The sequence below is a fragment of the Protopterus annectens genome, chromosome 11.part0 (assembly GCF_019279795.1).
Source record: "Protopterus annectens isolate FY-2018-M chromosome 11.part0, PAN1.0, whole genome shotgun sequence".
Lineage (NCBI taxonomy): Eukaryota > Metazoa > Chordata > Ceratodontiformes > Protopteridae > Protopterus > Protopterus annectens.
Genome location: NC_056745.1, coordinates 328,074,318 through 328,098,728, shown reverse-complemented (window position 1 = coordinate 328,098,728; position 24,411 = coordinate 328,074,318). Strand labels below are relative to the sequence as shown.

Genomic DNA, 24,411 nt, shown 5'->3' with positions numbered 1-24,411 from the left:
CCACTGCTTAGATCTGTGTGTAGCCTGAGACTGAAGTCTTTGTGGTCTGCTGTTCCTGGATTTGGACTGAGAAGGCCTGGAAGGGACTGGAAAGGACCAGTTCTTTGAAGGCCAATGCCTCCCAGATTCAGTAGGCATTGGCCTTCAAAGAACTGGAAAGGACCAGTTCTTTGAAGGCCAATGCCTACTGAATCTGGGAGGCTGTACTTGTAGGAAATCTTTAACAGTTTGCATAGATTTAGCTTTTTTCTCCATCCTTTTGAGGACTTCTTCTGCTTTGTTCCCAAAAAGGCGGCCTTGGTTTAAGGGTGCTTCCACTAATTTAGCTTTAACATGATCTGCCAAGTTTTGTTCCATAAGCCAAGCATGCCTTCTAAGTACAGACCCAGTGACAGCAGCCCTGCAAGATGCTTCTAAAGCATCAAAACCACATTGCAAAGTATGTTTACCAACTTGTTCTGCAGAATGCATTAAATCTTGTTAGTCTTTGTGTTCAGCACAGTCAGGAATCAACATCATTTTCTGTTTAAGTAGTCCCATAATACGCTGCTGATACTTTAACATATGAAACTGACACTTTAAAGCCCTAATGGCCAAAGTAGCAGAAGTGTATACCTTCTTACCCAATCTGTCTAAGGCTCTAGAATCTATATCAGAAGGGGTATGATTTTTGGCAGCAGTAGCCTTAATGCCTTTTGGTTCTTGAGAAATGGTCTCTGGATCCGCAGTAGGATTCTTGAAGAGGAACTTGTGAGAGTCAGGTACTCTGTAGTACCTGTCAGGTTTTCTGGGAACTGGAGGTAAAGTGTCTGGGGTAAGGCTAGATTCTAAGAAAACATCATCTGCAATAGCCAGAACAGGAGGGATAGCTAGAGGCCTTTGTTGAGTCAGGAGTAAGAATTCCCTAAGTCTCTTTTTGGACTCAGAATAGTCCTAGCTTTCCCAGCGGAAGTGCTCCCTAAGGGTATGCAAGGTTTCACCAAAAGAAAATTCTTCTGGAGGGGAAGCAGAGGGGAAGGAATCATCTGCATCAGGATCCTCATAAGTAGATAAGGGCAAATCTTGGTAATCAGAAGGAGCAGAGATATCACATTCCTGATCAGAAGAATCAGAAAGAAAATAGGTTCTAGGTCTCTTAGAGGGGGAAGGCTGGCTTCCCCTAATTAAAGTAATAAGGTCTTCAGCCATTCTAAGCATTTGCTTTTGAGGCATATGGGCCTGAGTCTGCAGTTTGGTCATCGGTTTTCTAGGCGTAGTGCGAGTTTTAGGACTGAGGAATTTGGTACTTCTAGTTGGAAATGATGCCGTCAGTTTAATATGAAAGTCTGTAGGCCTGAATACACCCTCAGAAGCCAGTGTCTGCATAGCGGCTCCGGACCCATCCAAGGTAGAGACATCCGCAGGTTCCATAGTCTAAGAAGCATCTCGCGGCATATCGGACTCCGAATGGGTCTCAGCAGAGGCCTGCGAATCTGTAGTAGTGGGTAACAGGGGCTGCGAAAACGCTTCACTGAGTACCAGCAGACTGGCGACTAGCTTAACGGGGATGCTTATCTTTTTTTGAAAACTTTAGGTATGAAACTCGAAAACGAAAATTTCAGGAGATGGCCGACTGGCACTTGCGAACTGCTTCTGCTTTGGGCACTGCACGACAAGAAAGACTGATGCAATGGCATCGGCTGCATGTTTTATACCCCTGATGACCTAACGTCATGGAAGAAGTGACAGCATCCGACGCAGAAATTCGAAGACTCTGGTATTCAGGCCGGCTGAGGGCTACCTGCAGGCAAATAACCCAAATGTGATGACTGCAACAGTGAAACACGAAGAACATCACTGACTACTTTAACAGAATTTAAAAAGTCATTATGTAAGCAGCATATCAGTGAAAACAAGTGCAACTGATTCAGAGAAAATGGGAAATTCTACTCGAGTCAGGTGTTCTGATTTTGGACCCCATATGTCTGTTTTTATATTGGCTTGCTCTTGAGCTGTAACAGTCATACATACACATTAAAGGTGCCGTAAAGTTTTGGAAGTTGATCAGATGTATGATCCTTAGCAGAATATATCCCATTTAGTTTAGGCTACTGCAACAGTGATCTAACAATCAGCATTCAATGTTGTCTGGCCAAAACAGACTCACCAAAAGCATCTCTGGCGAGTCCATCTTGATGTTTAGAAGGACTCTGGAAGCGGAAGGGGGGACGCATGCATGAGCATTCTCTTCTATGAGAAAGAAAATACATCTGTTTTCCAGACATTTTTACAGTGTCTGGAACAGAACTGGTTTAGTTGTCTGTTGTGACAGTAAGCAAACAGAACTACTTGGGGAGTTTCCCACAAGTGTACAATTTCCTGGAAGACCTGTGGGTGTAGCAACCACTCAAGAGAATCTACTCTGTATATGCTCAAAATATTTGCTATGATAGTCTGCTCTGATGGAAGGTACATTACTTACAGACTGAGACTTTACTGTACTGCCAGTTCCTAGGCAATCATGGCACAGGGGCATGACTTTGGTCCATCTTGTTTGTTTTTATACTACATCACTGCGGTGTTGTTTGTTATCACTTACAATGGTTCAGAGGTTCATAACTGATTGAGACCTTTGCTAGCTTTTAGTAGACCCCCATCTCCTTTTCATATGCTTATTCCTAAAATGAGGCACCCATATGCCCTGAACCTTGAAGCCTTGAGAGACTGCTCCCCATGCAAGGTCTGAAGTGCATGTCATGACTAACTGAGCAAGGGAAGGGGAGAACATGGAAGGTGTGGATATAGCAAAATCTGACTAGCCCACCATAGGTGTTTCTTCTTGATGAAATTAAGCACTGGAATTTGAAAGGACAAGGGATGAAGATGCTGGACCCAAATTAATTTGAGGTAGCATTGGGTTTTCCTCATATGTAATCTGGCAAATGATACCGTTAGGATGGATGAAGCCACATAACCCAGAATTCTGGGGAATTTTCTTGCTGTGGACATGCTTTAAAGGGCCAGATTCAAAAAGTGAAGCTGAGAAGATGATACTTTGTTTGGAGGGAGGTAAACAGTGGCCAAACCGGTATCTAGGAGACAACCTAGAAACACTAATCCATGACAGCAGTTAAACAACACTTATTCAGATGTAATTTAAAATCCAGGCTGCTGAAAAGATGAACAATAAACTGAAGTGCTACTATGGTGTCTTGGATGAAGGGAACCTAGATGAGGCATTCGTCCAAATATGGGAAAATATGGATGGCATGAAGTCTGCAAATGTCTGTGCTTTTTATGAACTGGAATCTTGAGGTAGGCATCTTTGAGGTCTATTCTGACTAGAAAGGCCTTGAAAAACAGAACAGGGACAAGAAAGTGTACATACATACATACAAATATTTCAAGCACGGGCATTAATGCCCTTCTAGCTTGCCAATATACCAAACCACTTGTTCCCATAATAAGTGTCCAGGCTGTTCTTAAAAACAACTAAACTGGTACTTGCTTTAATGTAATTAGGTATTCGGTTCCATGCATCAGCTACTCTGTCAGAGAACCAATTAATACAATTCGCATTCCTACAGAATCTTCTACATAGGTTGTTTGATGATTCTCTGGTACTTTTTGATAACCCCAAACATTCCCAGAGGTAGTTGTCTCTAAATGCCCTATATACCTGAATAAGATCTGCTCTTGGATATCTGTAAGAGACACTTTACCAGTTCAGACATTTTAGTCTTTCATAATAACTTAAATTTTCACAGTCATGAAAAGCCCTTATACTTCCGCTATACTCTTTCCAGTTTACTCATGCTCGTTTTCTTACACGGTTTCAATATTGTTATTCCATACTCAAGTTTGGGTCTAATATAAGTAACAAACAATAACTTCATCATTTTTGATTTTCTAGACTTTATAAATCTTTTTATACAACCTATAGATCTACAACTAACATTAACCAATTTGTTGATACGATTAGAAAAACTCATAGCTGGGTCTACCCATATACCTAGGACCTTAAATGAGTCTACAGTTTCAGTCACTGTGTACTGTATTAAATATTCACCTTTCAAGGAATGCCTCCCAAATCTCATATGCTTAGTTTTTGATGTATTTATCAGCATATTATTCTCCTGTGCCAGTCCCGCGGTAGTGGTGCTGCAGTAGCGTTGTCGCCTCACAGCAAGATGTTGTCCTGTTCGATTCTCAGCTAGAGCGTCATGTGTGTGGAGGCATGCATGAATGGGCATACCTTCGTTGAAGGTTGTGCGTCAGGACTGGTAACTCGGCACGTAAAAATCCACTACCAAACATTAGCGGACTGGAGTTCCGCTGTGGCGACCCCTAACCGGGATAAGCCGAAAGACCCAACAACATTCTTCTGTGCCCAAATGGTCAATTTAGTCAAGTTATTTTGCAGACATGCCTTATCTGTAACACATGTAATCAGTTTACACAACTTCAGGTTGTTTGCATATAGACTGTAGATCACCTCAGATGAAAAGGTTAGGTCTGAAAAATACAATCTAAACAAGTAAGGGCCTAGGACACAGCCCTGTGGGACACATTGACTGTAACCAAGGATTTCACCTGTCCAGCTGCTGTATGATACTTGCCATATCCTATTTGTAAGACATGCAGCTATTCATCTTATCAAGAGTACATCAACATCTAGTTGTTCTAATTTATTGATCAGTGTTTTTTGTATGATCATGTCAAATACTGAAGTTAAACTTATATAAATTACATTGCAGCACAATTTTTCATTCATAGCTGTTATTATATTGTTATAGAACATCATGTTACAAGTGTGTTACAAGTGGTAACAGATCTATTTTCAACATATGTATGTTGATATATGGTTTCAAGTCTAACCTATCCAATTATGGCAATAATTTATCCAATATTACTTTCTCCATTATTTTTCCAAACATGAAAGTAGACTTAAGGGTCTATATGACTCTGGGTTTGTCCTACTCCCCTTTCCCTTAAAGAGAGATTTAATAAGCATATATCTCCAATCTTGAGGAATCTACCTATATTTATATAACCTACTGAACAACAGATGATGGTATTGTACGTTCTTGCTGAAGTGTTCTCAGGTCACTGTTACTAATTCCGTCTCTTCCCTGCGCTTTGTTTGGATCCAATTTATACATTTCATTTTCAACATACTCTAATTTGATTCCACTATCTGAGGTTACCTGGATGTCTCTAGGACACCTTATCACCCTTTTTGGAGTTCATATTAAAAACACGAATGTTTACTTACCTGAACACCTAAACACCGACACATATTCCGCGAACTGCAAATACACCGAACGCCCTAAACCACGAAATTCAAAAACTCGAAATGTCATAGTTGTCCCATCCCACCACCCGCTACATACTACCTACACAAACAAACTAAATAAACCACATACATACACTAACCAAAACCCTACTTCTAACCCTAAACTAAACCCTACTTCTAACCCTACACTAAATCTTGCATATACCACCATGTATGCACTTAACTTAACCCACACCCTAACCCTAAGGTCTGTAACTATCACACACTTACCTTAAAAAGCTATACCCAAACAAACTAAATAATCCACACACATACACTTAATAAAAGCCTACTACTAACCCTATACTAAATTTAACATACATTATCATCTATGCACTTACCTTAACCAGCACCCTAACCCTAAGGTCCGTAACTATCGCACACTTACCTTACGGAGCTATACTGCAGAAGGGCCAACCATGATGATTCAACGTTTCAGATTTCGCGCTTCAGGAAGATCGATGTTTTCGTGGTCCGATGAAGACACATCAGCGTTTAGGTATTCGGGTAAGTAAACGTTCATGTTTTTAATATAGACCCCTCTTTTTGTAGAGCCAAACTGTTTTGCATAAGATTTTGTAAATATATCTATAATCTGTTGAATCTGCACACAGTTTATCTATTTGTATGTCTTTACTCCTTCCACATCTTATGCACCTGTAAAAAGGTTTCCTATTATGGTCAATACCTTTATATAAATTTTCTTCAAATTTTTCTTGATCTTGTCTCACACTATGCTTAATCTGTTTGTCCAGCTTGTTTATTTCAGTTTTCAAAGTTGTAGTTCGACTTCTCTTCCATTTCTTACATTTTTTTTGTCTTTCACCTTAATATGACATCTTGTTCTTATGGAAATATATCCCCCCCCTGACATTGTATGTCTAGATCCCGATGTTAAACATTTTTTTTATTTTTTTGCAGTCAAACAATTTCTCTTTCAAAACTTTCCACATTCCATCTGCAGTTTTTCCACCGAACACCTCACTCCAATTAGTTTTATATAGTAACTGTTTTGCTTCCCTATAATTTGTAATTAACCTTCTGTGCATTGGCTTAGATTTCAGTTTGGCAGAATTATCTAGCAGTAAATTAACCTTTATGACCCCATGATCACTGCACATCAACAGTGGTAAAACTTGACTCGAAGTAACTGAGCATCTTGAATTTTGGGATCAAAAGAAAGGTGTTTATCCTTGAAAGATACAACATTGGTCTCCATGTGCCATTCTTGAACCAGGAACATTCCTCAATAAAAGCCTTTGGATCTTTGGGATGGAGACACTAGTTCTATCAAGCCCCAGGACAGTAGTCTGACAAGATTTGAGGAAACAGATGCGTTGTTTTGTTTTCTTTTCCTTCTGGAGAAGAATGGGTCACCGATTGAGATGGAAGGGATGCCCACAGCTGTTTGTAACCATTCTGAATTACTTTTAGAATTCAGGATTGCAGAAATGAAGGCAGAAGGAGATTGCCTGCAACTTGGGAAGCATGGCTGGGTTGAGAAGGGGAGGAGGTGGAGGAAAAGAGGCGTAGGTAGTTACTGAGATTTCTTTTGAAAGGAGGACCCTTGAGTCTCATCTCCTTCTTCTTTTGAATCTCTCTGGATTTTTCCTTGCATTGTTTGAAAGGCTTTTGCTAAAAGGATTTCAAAGGCTTAAAAAAAGAAAGAAAAGAAATCAAGTTTCAAGAATAAGGGACAGAAAAGTTCTTTGACCCCTTGCATCAACTTCCTAATTCTTCCAGTTTATTTAATACTTCAGCTGAAGAATTCCCAAACAAATGACCCTGATCAAGAGAAGTATTTAGTAGCTGAGCCACAGCATCATCAGGAAAACTGTGTACTCTAATCCATGCATTCATTTGCATAAGTGCACTTGTAGCACAGCCCTAGACACTGCAGTCACTGCATTATAAACATGCTTAATGGAAAGATTAGTGACCTGTGAAGTACAGTTTAGCATTTTCAACAGGGAATATTAATGTCAGAGTTTAAAGAAGTTAAGGTTAGCTGCATATTAACTAAAATAGATAGCAGATGCTTGGACATGTGAGTCTGACACTATCAGTCTAGCAACTGATTACGCTAAACACCAAAGCAGAAGATGTATAAGCCTTTTTACTTCAAAGTATATCAAATGAACAGGCACTTTGTAATTTTGTACAGGATTAGAAGCAGAAAAAGGGTCTGCTAGTGAGTTTTATAAACAAATTTATGTGTATCAGTCACCCTACAAAATCTGATACAATATGTCCGGTTTATTGGGAACATGGGGTTTGGAATTTGGGAAAACAGAAGCAGAAGCAATGACATTCTCTAATGTAAAACAGAGGGTAGCTAATGGTTTTGGGGAATCCATCATAACTCATACTACCTCTTTTAAGAGAGAGAGAGAGAGAGAGAGAGAGTGACACCTTCTTACCTTCCCATTTGAAATATTCTTTCATTTTAGAAATTGTTTCCCCAAAGGACATTTCTTCACTGGGGAAGTCTGAAGAGACAGTGTCTTCAGTTTTAGACTTACAAGGAGTAGGAGAGGATAACGACAGGATAACGACAAGACATAGTGAAGACCCCCAACATCTGATTCATAATTATTCTTCTGAAAAGAACGGGAGCTCTTTCTCATGGCTGGGGTAGAGAATGGAAGACAGACTTGACTGAGTTAAACAGTCAATGGCCAAAATTAAACTAGTCTTCTTGAGATGATTTTTGTATAGAGGGGTGGAAATCAGGGGACAAATGTTTATCTTTTGAGTCCTCTTTTCTGGAGATCTCCAACCTTAAAGTTTTAGAGGTAAAACCCAAAGAATAAACTCCATAAGAGATGTTGCAATGTCCTCCATCACTTAAACTTAGTGAATACCTCCCACAACCTCAGAGGGAATAATTCTATGTTCTCCCTTCTTGGCAAAAGCTTGATATATGGTCTGACAGGAAATGCTTGAATCCCAGGCATTAATGGCCTTTGGAAGGGTCACACAAGCAGGACAAGAAGAGCTTTGTGCAAAACCAACTCAGAAGAGAGCCGACCAGACCACAGAAAACAGTAGGAAGTCTGAATTTCTTTAAAAACCTATTTCATGACTTTTTCCTTCTTCTTCTGAGGTGGGGGGGGGGGGTCTGCTGAATGTTCATTGTCACAGTCTCTCTCATTCCAATTCCCTAAGGCACTAATTTTCAAGAAATATTCAAGGAGAATTTAGCGTACTCTTTACAGTTTTGGGAGTAAATGAAGGGCAAAGCTGATCTTCTGAACATAAAACACAAGATAAATGGGTATCCTTACAGGGAATCTGTCTACCAAAGGAGCATTTGCCCTTATTAATAGACAAACAGCTTTTTCTAATAAACTTCCAAAAAAAAGGAAAGCTCCCTAATTCAGATACTTATCTGCTCAAAACTGTAGCTGAAGCTGACCACCAAAACACACAGCACTTAGCTGACAAGAAATCTATATGTGTACACACAGCAAAAAAGTTCTGCTTTTTTGTGTGCCCATTCATCCCTCATACCACCAGGTATTCTTGTGTTAAGCAGAATGTATGGTGTATAATGAAAGGGCCCAAAGCTTTGCAGAGTGACCCACTTGCCTGATACTTGGCAGGACACTTCCCATATATTTATGGCTACTGCAACAGTGATCTAACGTTGAACATTCATTAAGATCATTATCACACACAGACTTGCACTCATCTAATTTAGTACTATTATGTAACTACAGAAAGGTTCACAAAATGGTGTAAATCATTTAATCCTACCTGATTTTCATATGCAAGAAGATGTTTGGAAAGCTGATGGGTTGCTAAACACATTTCATTCTGTAAAACAAATAAATGAATTACTTAACTCCATTTGTAAAGAAGCAAATAAAAATGTTCAGATGGAGACAATTTGCTTCACAAAAGATGAGTACTTGACGATAGCGTACCAAATATGTACTCACAGTGAAGCTGTATTTTCTGAAACAATTTTCTGCCATTAATACTAACTTTAGTGGAGTCAATTAATTAAATGAAATAACACAGAACACACACTAGTTCTTCCATAACCTAATTCCAGAATGAAACAAGACTATAATTTTCTGTAAAGTTATGCATTCTTTATTTTGGGTGTAGAGCTTTACACATACAGCAGTACTTTACTTTTCTTAAATATGCACATAAAAATGTTAACTTCAGAAACATCACACATCCATACAGCAGTTTACTGATGATGAGGGATACACTTGTTTTATGTAACCATTAGCTCAGGTATGACTACAGGGATCTATGTTAAAATGTTGACTAACTAAAATGCAGATGTTCATAACATCGATCCCACATTATCAAAACTGCACATCACTGAGTTGCTACAAAGCTGAACGTTGAAACATCACACAATGCAAGTAGGTGCTTGTGCAAGATTGCAGTATAGGTGTGACTTGACTTTTTTGCATTCTCAGCTACAATACGATTACACAGCTGATATATATATATATATATATATATACATATATATATATATATAGATTCACTGTACAATATCGAAATACTGAAATATCGAATTTCAGTATTTAAAGACAGAATAGTCAAACACCCACATACCCGAAAACACAAAACCGCGAATATCACAATTGCGACCATACATACACACACATACACCTACCTAACTACACTAAAACAAACAAAACAACACACAAAAACACAACATAACATACACACACCTACCCTACCAATAAGCAGGGGGGCAAACTCACCTGCATCCCCCATGTGGGTAGCTGCGCCTCCCCCACTCTCCTACTTATATATACTAACTCCGAAGTCGCACTAAACACACAAACACACAAAAAACGCCACCACACACACACACACACACACACACACTAACATCCCTATCCAATACCGTTAAACAAAGACCACTTACCTAAAACCCCAGATAAATCCACAAACCACACCGCACATCACGAACGCGACACCACAATAGCAGATTTGACATTTCCGTAGTCGACATACTGCAGTTTCGCGTAACTGCATTTTTGTTTATTCCATCTCGACATACTGAAATTCAGCATTTCAGTATGTCGAGATTCTCTAGTGTGTGTGTGTGTGTGTGTGTGTGTGTGTGTGTGTGTGTGTGTGTGTGTGTTATATCTCTCTCTATATATATATATATATATATATATATATATATATATATATATGTAGTTGGAGGTGTGGGGAGCTTGCCCCCCTGCAAAAACACGTATTGGCGATGTACTTATATGCTTTAATTTGTCTCTAGCTTTTTAGTTTCGGTTCTAAGGTAGCACAGTCTCAGTTAACACTACAGTGTTAAGGGGGACCTGGTTAAAGGAATGAGTTTAATGCTTTTATTGCTCTTAACAGAACTACCTTCTGTAACCTTGCTCCAAATAACTTGATTTTATATATATAAATAATGAATATTTTAATGCTTTTCATTATACTCAACTAGGACTGCTTGTTTGTGTGTTTCAATAAAGGCTATTCCATTTTTAACTCAACTATGGACTATCTACTATTTTATTATTTTGTAGTACATATTTTAAAGTTTGATTTTTATTCGTGAACTAGGTGCATAACATATTTCAAAGAGTGAACTTCACACCCTCCACACTGCAAGGCTTGATTTGATATTTGACTTTGTAGCTCTAAGATTTTGTGCCACTGTGATAATGTGGGGTTGATGTTATGAATATCGACATTTTGGCTACTTGACATTCTGACATAGATCCTAACCACAGCATGGAAAAGCTGAATGGCTATGCTTATTTATTTTTTGATTTGGGGGAAGCAGCCATACTGGTGTAAAGGTGGAAGTAAAAAAAAACATTCAAAAAAGCATCAACAGAATGTGGTAAGCAAAAACTTAGTAGCAAAGAACACTACGTAAAGTCACAACGTCAAACACTAATTACAACAGTAAAGCTTTCAGATATAATCCATCAGTACAAACATTACTGAATTAAAACCTCATTTAAATATCAAATCAGTCACATGATATCACACAGCCAATAAAACATAAAAAACAGCATTCAAAAGAGAATGGTGAAACCCATAATTTCACGTTTAGGGTTTTGGATACTGTTATGAAGGATGCCAGGGGTGGTGACTTAAATAGTAAGTTGGAATTAAAAGAATATGAATGGATATTATATCCAAATGCTGACCACACACCTGGCATCAATAGAATGATTTCTATAAAACCTGTTTTAAAGTTCAAACAAATGTGTTTGAGATAGCTTTAATGTGTAACAGGTTTTTTTTTATGTTTTATTCGCTGTGTGACATCATATGCATGATTAATTTTATATTTAAATGAGGTTTAATTCAATAATGTTTGTACTGATGAAGGATTATATCCAAATCCTTTACTGCTGTAATTAAAGTGTTTGACATTGCGACTTCACGTTGTGTTCTTTGCTACTAAGTGTAAAGGTGGCAGTAACCAGTCTTCACTACCTTTGGGACATGCATAGGTTCCCAGAGCATATCATCATTCTTAGGAAGTGGGGGGGTATGACTTCTCCCACTTGTCCTTTTTGTTCCATGCCAGCAGAGCAAAAGCATAAATAAAATCAGATGTTTTATGCTCGTCTCTTAACTCATAATTAAAGTCTCCTGTTAATATAATATTCATATTTACCACTACAGTCTAAAATCTAATGTAATACAGTAAGCTTTCCCTTTCTTTACAGTTAGTATAAGCATATAATGTCATAATTCTATATACTTGTTCTTTTCATTTTAAAACTACAATTATTAACCTCCCCATTTTTGCCAAAGTTACATCTAATACCTTTACTGTACTTCTACAAAATATCGCTATCCCAGAACATCTCTCATTTCCCAAATCCCAGATTATCTTTCTTCCTCATAGTTTCTCTGTTTGAAATCTTTCTTTGCTAAAAAATCTTGTATCTTCTATTATAATTACATTGACATCACATCTATTACACCACTCCAAAATTCCTATTCTTCTTAGTATATTCTTAATGCTATTCACATTTACAGAAAGCAATCTAACATTTTAATTTTCCCTTTTCCTCAGATTCATAGGTTCATAAGTTTATAGTTAATTACTAGGCTAGCTTTTTAATGGGTCATTTTAAGCCTAAACAATTTTCTTCCCAAAGGTGCATATCAAACACTGTACCTTGTGTCTGTGGGTCAAACACTTTAACCATTATACCAAGCCCCAGTCTTTAGCTGCAAATATTCTTTTTCACCAGTTTCTTTCTATCTGTTGTACTTATTCCTTTAATTTTTTCTGTCTTTGGTACTGCGGTGGTGGTGCTGCGGTAGCGTTGTCGCCTCACAGCAAGACGTTGTGCTGTTCGATTCTCAGCTGGAGCGTCTTCTGTGTGGAGACATACATGAATGGGCGTACCTTCATTGAAGGTTGTGTGTCAGAGCTGGCAAACTCGGCACGTAAAAAAATCTACTGCCAATCATTAGCGGACCGGAGCTCCTCTGTGGCAACCCCTAACCGGGAAAAGCCGAAAGACACAAACAAACCAACAGAATTCTTTTTTTCCTTTTAATGCCTCCCAGTTTATGTCTTCTTCTTCACTTATTTCAGAACCTTCTATTATGCCCTCTATTTTTTCTTATCTATTTTTCTTCTCTTTCTGCTACTTCTAAAATGTATTCTCTTTGCTCAATTTCTTCTCTTTCTTTTTCTTTACTCTTATTTTCATTTTGCAAGCCAACCATAAATCTGTAATTTTCTTCTCCCACTCTGCTTTTGGCCTTCTTTTAATTTCTCTGCATGTTTTCTTTTCTAATTCACCACTATTCTTCAGGATTCTTTTTACATTATCCTTTTGTATTTATCTCCTTGATTTTCTGGCTCATTCTGCATTACCCCTTGTTTAAGTAAATCATCCTGCAATCTTAATGACTGGAGGGTTGTAATTATACATCCATCATTTAGTGAGTCATCTCCATCACACAGTTTTTTGAAACATTTCTTCAGAATCCTGCACACATTCTCTGATCTCAATATTTGCTTTCTTCTTCATTTCTTTCACCACTCCATCATCTCCTTCACATCTGCTTCACTCTCCATCTGCCACCCTGTTTCTCCGGGTTGTCTCTGTGTCTGAAAGTAAAACAGGAAGTGCTCCTCCAAAATGGGTCCTACTCACAACAGTGACGAGAAGGGGCTCTTTATCGAATACAACTTATTTACATATTAACAATATATACATTATTTTCATTAGTTTACATTTAAACATCCTGTATCTTTATACATTAATCATTATCCCACATTCTTTTTCCACAACCACAAACATTTTTTTTTCAAAATTTCAGCTAATACCCATTTTCCATTATATTTAATCTCATTAAATATTTCATTCCATATAACCCACAAAACATAGAATTTTTTTTTATCAATTTATTTTGCTTCATCCGTTCTTTTATCACCATAATATCCATATTCTATTATATTCATATTTATACTTTTCACAATTTTATCATCATTGAATATTTTAATTTCATCTAACTTTTCCCATAGTTTAATTCTTATACAATTCAAGAACACATTCTGTTGTCTGTTTCACCACAATAATTCATATTCTTTCCTGAATTCTTTTACATTGCATATTTTCTTTAACAGGCAATTTATTTATCTTTAATTTTCACATAAAGTCTGTGCATTCATACAGTTTTTTTCTCCATACAAGCCAGGTTTTAATAGCACTTATTTTTTTATTATCTAAAATTTTCCAAGGATAAATAATATTCCCTCATTACATTTTCATATAATTCTTTCCTGTCCTTTTCCATATTTTACATTTTTGCTTTCCATAGTAATATCTTATTTTGATCATTTTTAACCTCATTAGTAATAACAGTCTGCATCTTTGCCATGTCTTAGGTTTGTCCAAACTACTTCATATTTACATATCATTATATCATTTACTATATTTCTACTTTCTTCTTTTAATCCTTTCACCACATTATACAGATTAAATGAAGTTGTATGTACTACCGGGTTTACTAATCCTAATCATCCCTCTTTTTCTTGCACATACAAGATTCATCTTCTCACTGAGTTCAATTTTGATCCCCATGTACATGAAATTATGGTTAACATTTTCATATTTTGTTGGAATCATATACATTAGATATATATATATATATATATATATATATATATATATATATATGTATACACACACACATACATATCTGTGTGTGTGTGTATATATATATATATATATATATATATATATATATATATATATATATATATATACATACATACACACACACATAAGACAGAATTTATTAAATACACCTTTTCCTTATATGATAATCTATATGCCATGCAAAATATACACACTCCTCTTAATTTTTGCAACAGTCTCTCCCACTGTCCCTCCTTTTTAATGTTATTCCCAAATGTTATTCCTAATATTTCCACTTATTTGTTACACTTTAATACCTTCTATCTCATCTAATGATCCAAATCCTTTACTTTTATCCCTGTTTATACTCAAGCCAAGCATTTTTATCGGTTTAATTTCTTAATTCCTATTTCCATCCATTTCTTATCTTTAGTAACTAAGAGTATATCAACTGCATAAGTAAGGATCGCTGGTATATAAATACTCTGTTATCCTATATCTTTCTATTTCCATGTTTTTATTCATTGCACTTACAATCACATTCATTACTAACATGAATAAAGTACTACTTATTGAGCAGCTTTGTCTTATGCCACATTCTAAACTTACTCCTTTTCTTAACCCTCCATTTAGTATTAATTTAGTAATATTAGTCTCGTATATTGATCTAATGACTTTATTATTTTGTCACTAACATAAGAATCCTTTAATATACTCCATAATTTACCATACTGTATTCTATTAAAAGCTTTGTTTACATGTTCGATCAATATTTTGGCTTGCACTTTTTATTTATAATATCATCTATTACTTCTCTTAACATCCATAATAAATCTTGATTTCCTTTTCTCCAAAAATCATAGGTTCCATCATTCTATCCATACCTTTATCTAATCTTTACCATATTACTCTCACAAATAGTTTGTAATCTGTATTATTTAACACTAATGGTCTCCAATTCCCAATATTCTTTTTTCCCTTTCTTTCAAATAAATTTCATAGCTCCTATACAGATCTCTTTTTCATTTATCCCTTTTTCTAACCATTTATTTAGAACCCTTACAAAACATAACTTCTGCCAATTTTTCATATTACAATACATATGATACTCAATTCCATCTAGGCCCATTGCCTTTTCCTTATCCAAGTCTTATAAAACTTCATCAGTTTCTCCTATACTTATATTTCTTTCCATAATCTCATTCTCATTTTCACTTAGCTTACTTAGTTACCATACTTGTTTATCTTTTTATCTCTTTTTTTCTTAAATATATTTTATATACTTTTCTATTACTTCAATTATTTCTTTTTGGGTAGTTACCTTTTTTCCTTCACTGTTTTCCAATTCTCTTATTACTCTCTCATTTTCACCATTTTGTTCAAATATGGAGCTACTTCTTATTTTTTCCCTTGTAAAAGGTATCTCTGCTTGTATAACATTTTCTTAATTTTCTCTTGATTCTTTTCATACATTTCTTTCTCCTTTTCACAGAAGTTTATTTCTCTGAATACTGTTTGACGTAATGATCTATATTTTTGCTTTTCTTTCTCTCTCTTTTCCTCATCTGGCATTGTAAAACAGTTTCTATATTTCCCTTTGAGAATTATCCACCAATCGGTCCAGTTCTTATAGAACATTTTTATTCTTTATATGATCTTTCCATAACAGATCAAGTTATTTTCGTTCTTCATCGTTTATATCCATTTAATTCAATATTTTAATTCTTTTACCTATCTTTATGTGCCCTTTTCTTTTATTTCTATCCATATGGCAAAATAATCTTTCTTTTTGACTCTCACAGTATCAGATAATATAAAGTAATACATTTCTGTCTTAATTTCACTTATTTTATACGTCTAGTGTACATTATCCCATATATACAGCTTTCTGCTTTTTATAATTTAATGTATCATTTTAACATCATTCCCTTCTTTTTTCCTTTTCCTTATATCACAAATAAAATCTTCCACCAATATTATTTCCATGTTTACCCCTACACAATTCAATATTTTTTAACATTTCTTCTCTGCTATTTTTGTAACATATACATATACAGTGATAATTTTATATACATCCTTGTTATATCTTATGTCTAATATTGTTATTCTTCCTAACTCTACTACAGTATAATCTAAGATTTTAATAATTTCATTACTTAATACAGCAGTTCTTGAATGTGTCTTTTCCCATGTTCTCTACAATAGTCCCACGCCATACTTTTTCCCATGTTTTCTTTCATCTTCTGCTAGAATTCTTGTATCTTCTAGAATTACTACATGCATATACTGTAGCATACACCATTCCAGTACTCCTAACTGTCTTTTCATATTCTTTATACTGTTAACATTTATTGATAAGACTCTCAGGTTCTTTTGAATTTCATATTTTTCATCTTAACCCTAATCTTCTTTTTGTTTTCTTTCATAATCATATTTTTAAATTCTCTTGTCCTATTCTTTTACCCTTCTCCCTATCAAACTTTTTTGACATCTTACTATCCTCCAATTGCTGTCTTCCTCTTCACTTGTTTTCAACACTGACTGCTCTCCTTCAACTTTTCTTTCTTTTCCTTTCATATCTTCCTCTTGTACGATATTTTGTTTAACATGTTCATCCACTATATTATTCTTTATATCATGTACATGTTCTTTCATTTGTTCTTCTAATTCAACATGTAATTGTTCATCACAGTTTCTTGAACCATGTCCCGTTTTCCCACACTTTTCACACATCAGTTTACATTTTGATGCTTTGTGTCCCATGTCCCCAAAAACAAAAATTTTCTTTTGTCACAACTGCTACTTAAATGATCAGTTTTTTTCCACAAAAAAAGCAGGTTTTTGGTTGTCCCCTGCATCTTACATATAATCTATTACCTTCAGTAATTATTATGCTTGGAATACGCATAATGTTATCATTTTCCATCTTCAGTATTATTCCACAATTCCATCCCCCACTTCATAAACATCTTTCATCATAAACTTTTGTAATGTCCAATACTTCCTTACAGTTTTAAATAGTCTTTTAATGTCTCCTTGTCTAATTCAGTCCGAAACCGTATATCAATTCTTTATTTGTTTCTCTATAAAAAGTTTGTACTACAAAAGTATTCCATTGATTGTATTCCTTCTTTTCCTCAAATTTTCCTAGAAAACCTTCCATATATTGTCCATTTTCAAATATGTCACAGAAAGTCTCTCTTTATATAAATGAATGCTCTTACCTCATTACGTGACATTCCTAAAGGTGCAACAACTGTCTCCCATACCTTGTACCTTTCCACTTCTTTTTGTTTTTTTTGCAGTAAGCCGCACAATGAACTTCTTCGGAATCTTTCTTTCACTTTCTCTCTCTTACTTTATTTCCTTCTTTCACGACTGAAGCATAAGATTTTTTCTCTTTCATAATTTCTCTACCCTCTGCTTCCCAGATTTTGTCCATATCAGCTGATGATGCCGCTGATTCACTCTCTGGTTCACTCTGCATGACCATTTGTTTTAAATAATCATCCCAGAAACCTCCCAATCGAAGGGTTGTAACAACACATTCTAATTTTGAATCAGAAAACAGATCTTACTGGAAAATATACTTAGAAACCCGTAAAGGTTTGGTAACCTTCATATTTGCATTCTCCTTTGTTCCGCCCATCTCCTTCACCAGCAACTCCTCACATCTCTTTACCCCGATCTCACTGCCTGAGCAATGGCTCTCTAACTCCGTTTTGTTTTCCACAACTTTCTTTTCAATTTCTGCTGGTAATACCGCCTCCATCTTGCTTCCAGTTTCTCCAGGCCACCTTCGTGCCTGGAACAGAAACTGGAAGTGCCACACACAGCGTCTCTGTACTCTCCAAAAAGAGTAGAGGGAGTTCCCTGATGCCCTGGCTAAATTTCCTTGAGTAGTATAAATACCACCTCAGATCTCCACTGAAAAGAGGCCATTAGCCTAGTGGGAATAACCTGGTCAACAAAGGATAAATAAAATAAAATAAAAATTGAGAAAATCTTCAACTCCTATAACAATGATGACTTTATATGACACTGTCATCCCTGACTTTCTAGACAGGTAAAATGAAGATATGAAAAGACTGCAATCTGTAGAAGGTGTAATTAACTTTTTATATCCTTAAAGTGTCAAGTGACTTCACTACATATTGAAATTTACTGAAGCCTCAAAACTTCAATGAAATACCAAGTTAGCAGTTAATGCCATTGCTACTGTGGAATTTTAAAGGAGACCCTCCTTACCTGTACCAATAATAAGAAAGTTAGTTCTGGTATTTCAGCTTCTATCATTACCAAAGTCTCTGGGTGGGACTTCTGAAGTGACTCCAAGAAATAGGATATTTTCAGCTGCTCTACTCAGTATAAAGGAAATAAATGACAGCACAAGCAGATGTAGCCATGGTCCCATGGCTCATCTGGATATCCCTAACAAGGTCTTCAGGTCATAACTCCCATAAAAACCTGAAGACCTTCTTGTGATCAATATTAAATAATGACAATATGGTTTATTACGTCATCATCCTTATGAACTAATTCCCTTACTTCATAACTATATACTGTTTAAGGGGAGAATGGAAAGAGGGCAGATAATGGGCTTACTCAGCTGTCCCCTTGAGGATTTGGGCAGATTGCACTCATTCAACTGTGATCCTCAGCAGTTCTTCAAAAGGAACCCGAGAAAGAAAAGCAGACGAAGAAGAAAAAGAAGAAGAAGGATTAAAGCTCAACAGGGAATGGTGACTTGCTGGTCTTCCCTTGGACCTCAGTAGTCTAACTTGACCCTTGTATTCAGATGACTTAGTAATCTTAAGGTATGGCAAAACAATACTTGGAATTCACAAATGCCTCCAAAAATATTCCTCTGGGGTGGGGTTCATCAAAATAAATTGATAATTAGAATCTCCCAACTCAAACTATCCTTATCAGGACATAAGTTCATCTGTGTAAAATGCACTTATCCTAGCAGTAGAAGTTCTATTAAATTATTGCTGCAGTGGCCTTAGCTAAGGATATAGCAGCTGGACAGTCTTCTAAATCCTTTGTCTCCCATCACACATATGCTCAGGCTCCTGTCAGCTCGAGCTTCTCGGTGGTGAAAACAGCAGCCTGGATGCTAAAATAATTCAGAACTTTCTTGGCAACTGAAAGAGGGAGAAAACTCTCCTGAAAAAAATATTAAAAAAAATAACCTTTTCATAATAGAACAAAAAATGTAATCGAACATCTACTGTTATGGAAAGTGCGACTTACACAACTGAACTATATTTATCATAAATCACTGCTGCAGTAGTATTAGCTATATGGGTAGATTACAATATCTTACACAGCTCAGGAGAAAGATGGATTTAGATCCAGCAGACCCTGAAGAATGGTTCTAGTAAAGCCTGTTCTTGACCTGGAAAACTAATCCAGTTTCTAATGCTCTGTAAAAGTATGTACAGAGGAGCAAGTAGCTGCTTCCAGAAAGCTTCTGTAGTTCATCCCTTTTCAAAATGCCATCAAAGAATACAAAGCTCTAGTAGAATGTGCCTTGACCCTGTCTGGAAGTGTTTTACCATGGTTAGAATAACAAAAAGCAATAGGAAGGGACACCCATCTGGAAATAGTTGTTTTGACAAGGGTTGCCCTTTCATTGCCCTGTACAGGAGACAGACAACTGCTGAGCTTTCCTAATAGACTTAGTTCTGTCATAATATCCTAATTTTAATTAGCTGCCAGACAAGAAATAGTTGCTGGGTCTGCCTTGTGATGCGAAAACAAATATTTGTACCTTATAAAGTTGGTCTGCTTCTTCAGGATCTTAAAGATGAATGTCAAGCATATTGCAGGCAATGTCAAAAAGATTCTCCCAGGCTAGCAACAAAGGAGGAATAGGAGTTGGCAAATGAACATCTACTTGTAACATGTCATATTATTTCTTCAATAATGCAGGAATATCAACTTGCAAGAGGTTCACCGGTTTGATTCTCGGCTGGGGTGCCTTCTGTGTGGAGTCTGCATGTCCTCCCTGTGGTCGCGTGGGTTTCCTCCGTGTGCTCCGGTTTCCTCCCACATCCCAAAGACATGCTGTAGGTGGATTGGACACTCTAAATTGGCCCTAGGCATGAGTGAGTGCATGTGTGTGCCTTCTGTGGAAGGTTGGGCGCTGGGCTGGCAACTTGACACTGTAAAAACTCCACTGCCAATCATGAGCAGACAGGTGATCCGCTGTGGCGACCCCTAACTGGGAAAAGCCGAAAGAAGAAGATGATCAACTTGCTCCGATAGAAATAAATGATTCATTCTGTATACACTACCAGAAAAACAAAATTTCTCCACAGGATAACAGTGGAAACACTTTCCTCTAAATCAGAATCTGGGATTTGGGCTGAAGAATTGGACACTGCCCTATTTGTATCCCTTTAATGGTCTTTAGACTGGGAATCCTCAGAAACTGAGGAAACAGATTTTTTTTTTTACAATTCCATTCATTCTCTTAAGTGTTAAAAGCCTGTAATAAAACTTTAACCAAAGTAATAAATTCTCCCTTAGCAAAAGAAAAACACTTCCTGAAGTAGGTAACTTTACTACTGTTCTTTTTTCCTAGGGACATCCCTACAAAGTGAATAATTCAAAGATGGAACAATGGAACCTTATTCCAGGGAACAAGTAACTTGTCCTGACTACACAGTGATGTACTCCACACTGAAACTTCCTTGTTCAAAGAAAAAGGCTCTCCCATGCCTGCCAAAAATGCATGAACAGCTGCAGAGGACACTGATAACCCCTGGTCCATGGTGGTGTAAAGGAATACTCTAGAGGGATCCATGAAAAAAAGCTGAGTGGTCTGAGGAATAAACAATGGATACTGCAGAGTCACTCACTAATGGTTGACAGGTCACTGACTGAACTAGTAGAATTGGCAATGGCTCCTTAGGATGCTTCTTCCTCTTTGGAGATAAAGGGGCATGGACTGAGGAAGCAGTAAGCCATTCCATGTCCTACCCAAAAACAAAGCTGCAACCCAGATCGAAACTACTGGAAGGAATCAATAAGTACATAAGTTACCACAAGGATACAGCAGTACCAAAAACATTTTATTTCCTCTAAAATCTCACAAGATCTTCTAAAAAAAAACACACACACACAAAATAGTACAAAAGCAGAACACGTTTAACACAAATCATTGCCCTAAATAAGAACAGACATTCCTAATAACATGTAAGATGAGACGTTTCTGGTAAAGCAGTAAATACACAGCAGCTAGCTAGCCATGTCACGGCAAGCCACCATTTGTCTGAGGTTGTCAACTCAGACTTGGGTGTCAAAGGGTAAGGGAGGGACGACCAGTTAGGGTCCCCAATGTCGTGCGACCCTGGAATTGGTATATATAGTTAGTGGGTTGTGGGGGGGGGCGCAGTTTCCATCAAAAGAAGAAAATAACACAAAAAGTACAGATTTTGAATGAAAATAGGTGGGGGGCTTCTCCCCCCACACCCGCCAATATGGGGGGCTGCACCCCCTAACGATATATACCAACTCCAGGGTCGCGCGACATTGGAGAGGGGGACCAATCCCTGTTATTTGTCTTGAAGTGTACTGAATTACTGGTTGTCAGTCAAATGAACTTTAGATCAAATGGGTTTCAATCAAATGGTCTGTCGCTCAAATGAAGGTAACCTATATATATATATATATATATATATATATATATATATATTTATATATATATGGGTCCCCTTCAGTAGACTGAATGTTTACAAGTTCGAACCAAAACCATATGTTCGAACTTGTCTGAAAAGAGATCTCCGTACAGTGTATGTATATATATATATATATATATATATATATATATACACACATATATATATAGGTTCATAGGTTGGTACTGGGCTATCTGCCCGAAGGCATATATTAGCCCAGCCACGTTGTGCGGTATTCACCACCCCTTTAGTAGTTCCCTAGACCCTTGCACTAACAGCTAGTACCCTTGGCCCCTATCTAGTAGTGCTGTTGGTGTGATCCCCGGTGTGAACTTTCTGTTACCCATCCACTCATCAAGGTTCCTCTTGAAGAGTGATAGTGAGGGGCTCTGTCTTATGTAGATCGATACCCTGTTCCATAGTAAGGGAAGTCTCTGTGAAGGAAATCTATCCCTCCAGCATGTTCTATTCATTGTTGTGTTGAGGTTTATATCCCTAGAGCGTGTAGCTCGAGTAGATTTGGTTTTGCTAAGATGGAGCATGTTCAACAATTCTGGGCTGGACATGGCTCTGCACGTTAGACAGAGATCGCCTCTGAGAAAGCGGTATGCAACAGAGAACAGTCTTAGCTTTTTCAATTGTGCTGCATAGGGCAACTGTTTGAGGCCAGTAATCCTCTTGGTTAGGTACCTTTGTGGTCTCTCCAGCTGCTGGAGATGTCTAGCCAGGTACATTCCAATTGGTGCATTGTACTCAATAATGGGTCTGATGAGGGAAGAGTAGAGGGGCACCATTACATCCTTAGATCTTGATGTGAACCCTTTCGTGATCAGATGGGTCACATAGAAGGATTTTCTAACCACTTTGGCAACATGGTTATCAAAGGAAAGCTGACTATCTACTTGGGTCCCTAGATCCCTTATTTCACCTTCAGATTTCAGGGTATTACCTCCTATGTTGTAGTTTGCGGTTACTCTGTTTTTTCCAAAGGGGATTACTACGCATTTTTTTGCATTTAGCTTGAGACCATGGCTTTGACACCATGCATCATTCTCATTTAGGCCCTTCTGGAGGATCTCCATGTCGGCCGGAGACTCTATTATAGCACCCATTTTGCAGTTGTCCGCAAAGTCAGCCACAGCCCTTCCGTGCTTGCCTGTACTTCTGAGAAGTATATGCCAAACAGGAGGGGCCCCAGGACAGAGCCCTGAGGCACACCACTCGTTACTGGTCTGGATTCGGACATAGATCCCGCTAATCTTACTTTATGGGATCTGTCTGAGAGCCAGTTTGCGATCCATCTTGTGACGTAAGGGTTTATGCCCAGGCTGGTGAGCTTATCAATAATACCTGAATGGGGAATGGTGTCAAATGCTTTAGCAAGGTCAAGGTAAGCCGTGTGTACCTCCTTTCCCTTATCTATAGCCTGAGTAACTGTCTCAAAGAAATCCACCAGGTTCAGGAGGCATGATCTGCCCTTGATGAAGCCGAACTGTGTGGGGTCCAGCGACTGGAGGTTCCCAATCTCTCCATTTATGAGTTCCATAATGATTCGCTCCATAGCCTTACAGATCAGACTGGTCAGGCTTATTGGTCGGTAGTTCCCAGGGTCAGTTGTAGCCCCACCCTTGTGTAGTGGGACCACCATTGCTGTGCGCCATTCTATGGGCACATATCCTGTGGAGAGGCTGAGACTGAACAGGGTATTAAGATGCAGGGTTAATTCCTTTGAGCTCAGATGACACAGCCTGGGACACCATCTGGTCCCATGGAGGCAGTGTTTTTAGCTTTAGATAGAGCCTTATTAACCAATGTATCAGTAATAATTGGACTTGCACAATCCCCTAGAATGGTAACAGGCCCTGTAAGTGGTGAGGGGGGGGGGAGAAATTTGCACTGAACCTGTCAGCCAAGATGTTGGCAATGTCAGAAGGGTCTGTATTTTGTTCCATTTTGTACTAACTCAGAACAGACCTGAGCGTTGCATTTAGGTTTTTGATGTAGCCATAGAAGGCCTTATGGTTATCCTTGGCATCCTTGGCAACTTTCTTTTCAAAATTAGCTTTAGTTGACTTGATGAGGGCCCTCAATTTCTTACTAATGCTGATCAGGGATGATTTTTCTACTTGAGATTTTGCCTTTTTTTGTATAAGTCTCCTCCTTTTATTGTAAAGTTTGCTTATGGCCGTGGTCCACCAGACTGGTTTCTTCATACGTATATACATACATACATACATACATAGAGTTTCACTTTATAATCTCGAAATACTGAAAT

At 37.4% G+C, this 24,411-nt stretch overlaps 1 protein-coding gene across 1 annotated transcript in view; it reads right to left on the bottom strand.

The window, feature by feature from the left end:
- APPL2 (adaptor protein, phosphotyrosine interacting with PH domain and leucine zipper 2) overlaps nt 1-24,411 on the bottom strand; it is a 1,154,621-nt gene that overhangs the window by 778,874 nt on the left and 351,336 nt on the right. The window contains exon 3 of the mRNA XM_044087826.1: nt 9,074-9,133. Coding sequence (XP_043943761.1) covers nt 9,074-9,133 — 60 coding nt within the window. The remainder of the gene's footprint in view (nt 1-9,073; nt 9,134-24,411) is intronic.